Source organism: Cornus florida, unplaced genomic scaffold, assembly GCF_030987335.1.
Source record: "Cornus florida cultivar Cherokee Brave unplaced genomic scaffold, ASM3098733v1 CherokeeBrave_3.0.0_Hap2_Chr05, whole genome shotgun sequence".
NCBI lineage: Eukaryota > Viridiplantae > Streptophyta > Magnoliopsida > Cornales > Cornaceae > Cornus > Cornus florida.
The window spans coordinates 108703813-108712581 of record NW_026775575.1 but is presented as its reverse complement, the minus strand read 5'-3'; the positions used below and the strand labels follow the sequence as shown (position 1 = coordinate 108712581).

At 36.4% G+C, this 8769-nt stretch overlaps 1 protein-coding gene across 1 annotated transcript; it reads right to left on the bottom strand.

Moving 5' to 3' along the window:
- Positions 1 to 2462: 2462 nt before the first annotated feature.
- On the bottom strand, positions 2463 to 4811 carry LOC132309936 (uncharacterized). The gene is made up of 2 exons (XM_059808187.1): positions 3916 to 4811; positions 2463 to 3714 (listed from the first exon to the last, which is right to left on the bottom strand). The coding sequence occupies exons 1-2, from the start codon at positions 4809 to 4811 to the stop codon at positions 2463 to 2465; spliced, it is 2148 nt and encodes a 715-aa protein (XP_059664170.1).
- Between the last annotated feature and the right edge of the window lie 3958 nt (positions 4812 to 8769).

Here is an 8769-nt window from a genome sequence, read left to right as displayed (position 1 = left end):
CCGAAGGACTCATAAAGTAGAACATGGTATTGAATGGTGGCCTCTAACATGTTAGTACAAGTAATTGCAAAACCATTTTTTGAGATTCTGGGGAAAAACTTCAGAAAACAAGGGGACACTAGCCAATCCCAGCTGCATAATTGTTTAGGAACGGTTTTCTTAGGATGATAGCAGTTGATCTTTTTCCTGAAGAAAATAGTTTGGCAATCAGAAATCTTGAACAAGAAACTCCACTGACATGATTTTACACAAACACAGTAAGTGCCCTAGAGCCTCTTTGTTTTGAGATGATAAGAAACCAACTCATTTTATTACCCAACTCACACCCCACCACCACCTGAGCCAACACCTTTACTGGTGCTGTAGCGTTTTTCAACGCTTTACTGGTGCCGTAGCTTTTTTCAACTCATTTAACAGAGTTTATAGGGAATCCCCTTTAGTAACTTGTACTTATTTTAATCATTAGAGACTGCTAAATGAACTCGAGCTTTTGTGACAATTTCACCATTTAACAAGAATAAAAATCAGTAAAGATGGCTTATTTGCTCAATTTCAAATTGATAGAAATTAGATAATACATAAAATACAGAACACCTCAATTCGATTGGTATCTAAATTGTTGCAACAATTCAAATATATTCTACTTGAATGTAGTTATGCCTCAATTTCAAATTTCCCAAAGCTTCTTGAGATATAAATCTCACTCCTCTACTTTTAAAATGCAAAGGTTCTGGGAGCAAAGGAGAGGGCAGGCAGAAGCGAAAAACACACTGAGATAATTATATTTCAGGCCAACCATATAAGAAGAAGCATTGCAAATGATATCACTTAGAGAAACGCGAAAAGATACTTACATGGCAGCCTTGCGTCCAAGCTTCACAAAATTCTATACGAGACAAGTAATTATCAGTTGCTTTTCAAAAGGTATAGGAATAATGTAGCATTTCTCTGTTTAGGAGACCCTACTTCAACAAAGTTCCCAACCAACCAAAGTTCTATTAAGGTGCCAACGTAAGCAAAATAATGGAATTTTTAACAAAAGCAACGCAGTTACTGCAGAACACTTTATTCAAAAAGAAACTCAGTAATGGTGATCAGTCAATTAGTAACATGCATTATACGTCATGGGGATGTTTCCTAGACAAGTTGAGACACAAGAAGGGAAAAATAAAAAACACAAACACAACGACAATATATTTCATTCAGAGATCCATTAGCAAATGCGTGTTTAAGGAGCAGAGAAACAAAATCATAAAAACAATATAAAATTCATTGTTATCAGAAAGTTCTTAACAGACATTTCCACCATTTGAAAATAGAAAATCATTAATTTATATATATATATGTATATATATATTACTGATGCTCGAATCCCTGATCTCTCTTTGAGAAGTAGGGGCTTGGTACAGTTAGACCACTGGCCTGTTGGTTAAAAAAAAAAAAAATCATCAATTTAGATCAGTTCATTGATTTTGTAATTTGCAAAGAGTTCATCAGAGGGATGCAAGAAAATAAATCAGAGAGAGAACATGAAGGAAACTCGCCCCTTGAGAACTACTTCCATTAGGAAATCCATAAGCACAACCTGCAACTACCATTCAGGAACCCAGAGATGCTCTCTGGGATATTATCAATATAGAAGTACGCAAGAAAAAAGGAGAAAGCAGAAATATCCCATAATTTAATAACAAAACGGTATCAGGAGCAGTATATATCCTATATATATTTAGCTTAAGAATTGAAAATGAAGAAGCAAATGTCGCAATCCAATGCTACTTTGAAGTTATACCAGTACTCATCAGCTACATTCCTACCTCAACAAAGACTGCTCAATAGAAATACCAGCTTAAGCAAGCACGCTTCCCTCATAGAGACCAATGTCACATGCAAGATGCAGATTCTCATAGCGGTGATACATGCCCCAAAGCTGAGTACTCATTTTGGGGTATTATCGCACCACTTTTATGAATTAAAAGTTAAAATGTCCATGAACATGGTGTTATATAATGGGATACACTGAAGCTGCAGGTCGATTAGAGTGCCACGCCTGCACGACTATATATAAACAAAAACACAGTTATATGAGTCTAAATTTAAATGTTAACAGTAAAGAACGAGTTTATCACGATTTAAGCCTTCTCCAGTTTTTATAACTTAAATATTTACTATGTTGCTAATGAAATCATTGATGTCAAGGGTACGTGAGCACAAGTAACTTAACACAAAATTTCCGCAGAAAATACAGATGCATAGTTTTACAAAGATTTAAATCTCTAAAACATAAATATTCAGTATATTGTTAACAAACTCATCGATGCCTAGAGTGCATAGGTAGAAGTATTTAACTGTGAATTTCAGCAGAAAATACAGAATTTCAAATTTCAGTTCCCATATTGGTCAAACAAAATATGCAAAAATGAACAGAAATGTTAGAGAACCATTACATAAGATCATATAAACAACTAGTATCTCTCCACCCCCAAAAGTTCCTCTAGCTTCTGAAGAATCTGAACCCTTTCTTCTAGATCTGGAGGACGTTTCTGAACTCTACTTGTTGAAATCCTCACGCAGCCATCAATATTTATAGGATTATCAGAGGACTCTCCAGCCTTCTTAAATTTTTTTCCCTCCCCTTCTTTAGCAACATCTTTAACTGATTCTCTGCAGCTTTTGTTCTGTTCCATCCTTTTGCTTAGTACTACAAAGTCTAATGGATCATTTGCAGAATCAGAGGCCACTCTTTTCACATCTCTATCAACCCCTTTGGGTATATTCGCAGAATCATCAGCCTTTCTCTCCACTTTTCTAGCAACCCCTAGGAGTCCATTCGCAGACTGATCTGCCTTTCTTTTCACATCTGTAGCAACCCCTTTGGGTCCATTCATGGAATCATCATCCTTTCTCTCCAATTTTTTGGCAACCTTAACCAATCCGATGGTTGCTTTCCCTTGTGGATTCTCTTCTGTTGTGCTGAGGAATTTTCTTTTTCTCCTATTCTCATTGACAACTCTAGGAAATAGTTTACATGAATTGGCTTTTCTTGCCAAACGATCCGCTAGCAAAATATTATCATCATCACTTGAATCCTGATATATATTACTGGAAGGAGTAACTGAGGCATGACTCTCTTCAACATTGGATTTTGAAGAAACCCGAAATAATTCCTCAGGACTTTTCTGTGTCCTTGATGAAACAGCAGCATGGCTGTCATCCTTACAATTTTTTGCCCCAACTGATGGAGATGTTTTTGATTTCGTAGTTATTCTACTAGCAGCAGTCTTAAGGCTTCCCTTATCACCAGATTTTCCTGAAAATCTTGATATGGTATTGCACCGTTTCAGACTTTTTGATTCAACTGAGGCACCTAAATCCTTTTTCTTCATTTTTGTTTGAGCTGACAGTAAAGATTTAGACTTCATAATTCTTTTCTGTGCTATGACACCATGAACTGCATCTTTGCGAGCACACATAGAATCCTTCCACCAATTGAAGTACCTAACTGAAACACCAGGCTCGAAGTTTCTTGGTGGAACAAAGAAAACATTTTCCCTACTTGAAGAAGTGAAAACAGAACTAGAACCATCACAAGGAAGATCCTGATCCATTCCAAACTGCATCCCCACTCGGTGTGGCATATACTTCTCTTTACAACCTATTCCAACAAGCTCAGAAACCTGTAAGCATCTAAAAAAAGATTGCAATTCCTCATCCAAACTCAATCCATTAAACACCAACTGTTTAGTTTCTTTGTAAAATGAAGGATTACGCCAATTCTTCAAATCAGCAGCATAAGGCCTCCACCTAAAATTTTCCGGCAGCCTAAGAGCTGACCTCACAAGGGGTAAATTGATTTTAGAACTCAGTTTGTGCCATTGAGCAGCTCTAGGCTCGCCGGGTTTGAGTGGATTAGGGGGATTCGGTCCCACAAGTGGGAACCTTTCAAATGCCCAAAGCTGCAACAATGGTAAAGGTCCTGAAACTATAATGGACTCAGCAGAGACCATAGCTTTTTCTTTCAACATTGTCAAGTTTTGATATAGACTTGCAAGAACAGCAGGGGCTAAAGCAAGTTGTACACCTTGGGACAACTGGGCTGCAATTGGGAACACATGTTTTCCAATGGTTTCTTCAGGAAGAGAAGGAAACACATACCTTGACAACCAAAGTGACAAGAATGCAACATGCTCAAACTCATACTCAGTCTCTACCTCCATAAATTTGCTGAGCCACCCACCATGAGTGGCCTTTTTAGCTTTACTTCTACAAAGTTCAATTCGATGTTTGTTCATGGCTTCTTCGATTTTCACTAGTCCCCCAGAAAGAGGACTATTCACGGGCTTACCGAGAACTGGGTACCCACCGATGATCATCACATCTTCTAGGGTAATCGTTGCTTCACCCCATGGAAACACAAATGTGTTTGTTTTAGAACACCAAAATTCCGATAACCCGAGTAGTAAATCCTGATTGCAACGCATTTCATAGATTGAAGCCATGATAGCATCACATATACCGGTTTGATTCCAAATGGCACCGTGTTTTGGAGCCAAACGGTCGACCCATTCTTTCCATTTCTTCTGGGGTTGTTTCCAACCCTTGAAGAGAACCTGTGACGGCCATTGTTGAAGATCGTGAGAGAAAATTTCAGACAGCAATGGAGTATGAGGAATACCAACAGCTTGACGGACATGTCTGGTACATGGTCTGAGAAATCTTGCGATTCTTACTCTGGATTTCCCATCTTTCACAGAAACCATTTCATCATCTCTTGCTTCGTATATAGAATTTGCTTTTTGTTTCTCTTGTGCCATGCTTGAAATTAAGAAGAATAAAAGAAGAAAATGAACAGAACGAGAGAGAGTGTGTGTGTGTTTTTGGGGATTGGAACCGCCAAGAGTGAAGTTGTAAGCAGTAGTAGTATAAAATTGTGGGAAGATGAAGGGCACGGCTAGTTAGTATATTGTCATATATCGCATGCATTAATCTTATATACTATAGGTTTTAGGTGGTGTAGCAGATTAGATTTTGAAATAATGATGTTGCACCTGGATTTAATGTACCGCACATGTTTAGAATATAAAAAATTAGATAAATAGACTTTGTGTTAGTGCAATTAAATCACGAACTTAACATTTATACAACACCGTTAAATTCACAGTGTAACATTATTAATTGGAATGCTGATAACAACAAAAATATAATGTTTTTAATTTTTTATTATTATTATTATTTTTAAGAGCACGTGTATGCCATATAATACAATACATGTACCATTCAAATGATCTCAATAACTTATTTCTAGGATCCTTGTCAACGCAGCTATGTCCAATAACAAAAATATAATGTTAGTTTCTATATTTTAATATATATATATATTGCACAAATATTGCCGAAATATACATGAATGTTACATATACTCTAGGTTTTTGGTGTTGTAGCACATTAGATTTTGAAATAATGATGTTGCACTTAGAACGAATTGCACAAGTCTAGAATATAAAAAATTAGCTAGAGATACTTTGTTATGCAATTAAATCACGAACTTACATTTATACAACACAATCACATTTACAAGGTAACATCATTAATTCGAGGGTGTGATAACAACAAAAATATAATGTTAGTTTCTTTATTTTAATATATATATATATATATATATTTTGCAAGGACGTTATCGAAATCTACATGAATTTTACATGAGTATTGCATATACGAAATAGTATGTTGCATATACGAATTTTACATGAATGTCATGCTATTAATATTTCATTTTAAAATAAAAAGAGATAAATTATACTATTATACTGCCAGAATTGAGATTGAGTTGGTTGAGTTAAATGATTTTTGGATTAATGGAAAAGTACGTCGACAAAGAAAAAGGCGACATTAATTATAATTTATTAATAAAATAAGATGGATGCAAACCCATGTTCTTAAATAAATAAATAAAAATGAAAATGCCATCATACCTTCATAATTAAGGCGCCAGCTGCATCACCGCGCAGTCTTTGGGCGCTAGGTTAGCCCAGGCGAGTCACTTTGGCGCCTCGAGTTTTTGTTTAAAGCCTTTTGTTCATATCTTTTTTATTTATAACAATTACTTGATTTTTTTTGGAATTTTTTTTTTTTTTTTTTTTTAAAGTTCAAAATTTGCTCAGACATGTGTATATTTGTTTATTTTTTTCCTTCTCATTATTCTTTTGTCTTGATCGCCATTTATCCTGACTCTAGGCATGGAAACTAAATCATGTATCTTACGCAGAATTGCACTAGGATCAATGTAGCAGAATTGTCTCTAGGTATACAAATATATATATATATATTTATGTGTGTATATATGTTAATTTTATACATGATAAAATGCAAAAAACCCGCCAGAACTATGGAGTTTTGCAACTAACCCCCCTGAACTACAACAAAGCTCCCTCAACTTTGAATTTGTTGCAATTTACCCACTCAGGTCACCGGGAAAAAAAAAAAAAAGACAAAGCTGCCCTTCTAATAAAACGACGCAGTTTGGCAAACAATACCAAACCAACTGCAGATCTTCTTCCTATTTGCAATTTTGCAGACCCAAAAACACTCTCTCTCTACTTATATATGCCCAGACTCTCTCTCTACTCATATATGCCCAGCCGTGTGCTACTACCCAAATTCATCATCTCACCAACAACAACCTTCGTCATTAAATCAAACCTTGAAACCCCTCCACGTCATCTCTCATTCCCCTCTCTTTCCCCAGATTACAGACACTGATGTTGAGCTTGGTTTTGGAGTCAATGAAATCGGCCATGGACTCGGCCAATCGAGAGAAGCCTCCAGCGTCCAATCTGAAGCAAATCATTCTTGAGGTTGCGGGAACGGTTTAGAGAGGTGATGAACTGATTGAGGAGTTGGATGTTGAGGTAGATGATCCTGGATTCAGATCGGGATTGGAGGTTGAGAAGGTTGGTGACTCGGTCCGAGTCCAACTCGGAAATGATGGTGTTGAAGAGAGTGATAAGAGTTATGAGGAGGAAGATGAGATGGGTGTAAGACAATTGCAGATATGTGAGAGTGCAAAGAGAGAAACTCGGTTATTATTGCCCCGGCCGGATCCGGCCATTCAAAAATCCAGCACTGGGTCAGTCGAGACTCACCGGAACTAGATGAACGGAGCTCGTTGCTAGGTCAGTCCAAGCTCACGTCGGATTTCATGTAAGTCAAAGCCCAAAGCTTTGGCCGGTTTTCATCGACGTCGAAGCTCAAAGCTCGCCGGAACAACACATTAATTTGGGTCCTTGAAATTTCGCTGAAGTCGTTTAAACTCTTATCAATCTGGTTGTTGATGCTTAAGCTTCTCACCTATCTACTAACAATCTTCCTCCTATCCAAGAAATTTATCCATCTCTCTAATCCCCTTCCCCTTTCTCTCTTTCTATCTTTCTTTTTTCTTTTTCTTTTTCCTCCCAAATTCATCTCAATTCTGGGGCTAACAAAAAAATTAAGAAAGAATTATCTAAATTAGACGGGTATGGGATACTGATTAAGAAAAATCAGACCTTCTATATGTATGGAAACTGATTAAGAAAGAATTAGATTCCAATTTGAAATATGGGATATTGATTTGTTCTTGGTCTAATTTAAGAGCCTCGGTCATCTCTCCCCATTGACGAAACCCTTACCAAGATGCACAGCTGATTGGCATGAAAGCACGATGGCTGATTGAAAACGAAGACAAACCTTAGCAGTTACAGAGTTGTCAATTTGGGAAAATTTTGATAAAGGGCATGTTTGTGTTGGTGTTCCATTTTAAGAAATTAGAAACTAAGGGCATTATTGTTCTTTCATGCTTCTATGGGCAATATGGTCATTTAAATTTAACAAACCAATTTTAACAGTCATATATCACAGGACATTGGATAGATGGGGTCATCTGCAACAATTTTGCATAGTTCAGGGGTTTCTGGCATTTTTGAAAGTTAAGGAGGTTAGTTGCAGGTTTCTCTATAGTCCAAGGGGTTTTTTTTGCATTTTACCCTTTTATATAAATGTATATGCCTTTATAAGTACATGTGCTCGTGTGTGTGTGTGTGTGTGTGTGTGTGTGTGTTAGGGGGGGGGGGGGGGGTTAAATGCAAAAAAAAAAAAAAAAACCTCTAGTAATATAGGTTTTGTGCATAAATAGTCCATTCTTTTTTTAAAATGTGCATTTCAATTTATGAAATTTAAAAAATGTGCAAATAAGCCCATCTGACTACTTTTAGACAAAAAATAAATATAAAAACCCCATTTTACCCTTTTTTATTCCTATTTTACCCGTAACCCCTTACCCCATACCCTATTTGTGATACCCCTCGACTCCGAGACATGGGTTGATCAGGCCCAAACCCAAACCCGAGGGAATATCAAACAATTAATATATAAACAAGCAGGAATACAAAAAAAAAAAAAAAAAAAAAAAAAAAAAAAAAAAAACTTAAGAAATAAATAATAAAACTGAAAGAATTCTAAGTATAAAATCCTCAAACGTTAAAGATTAATATAATCCAACATTTCCAAAACCTCCAAGAGTACAACTCGGGAATCCATCTAGTGGACTCCTAAATAAAATCCCAACTGAAAAAAAAAAAAAAAAAAAAAAAAAAAAAAAAAAACTGAAGATAAAATCCAAATCTAAAATATGGAATGAAATCCTACGTCGTCGGTAGAGTGAATGACCGTCTCTGCTCAGCCCGAACAAGCCCTAAGACTAGAACCGTCCGATACCTGAAAAATGAAAGTGGGTCA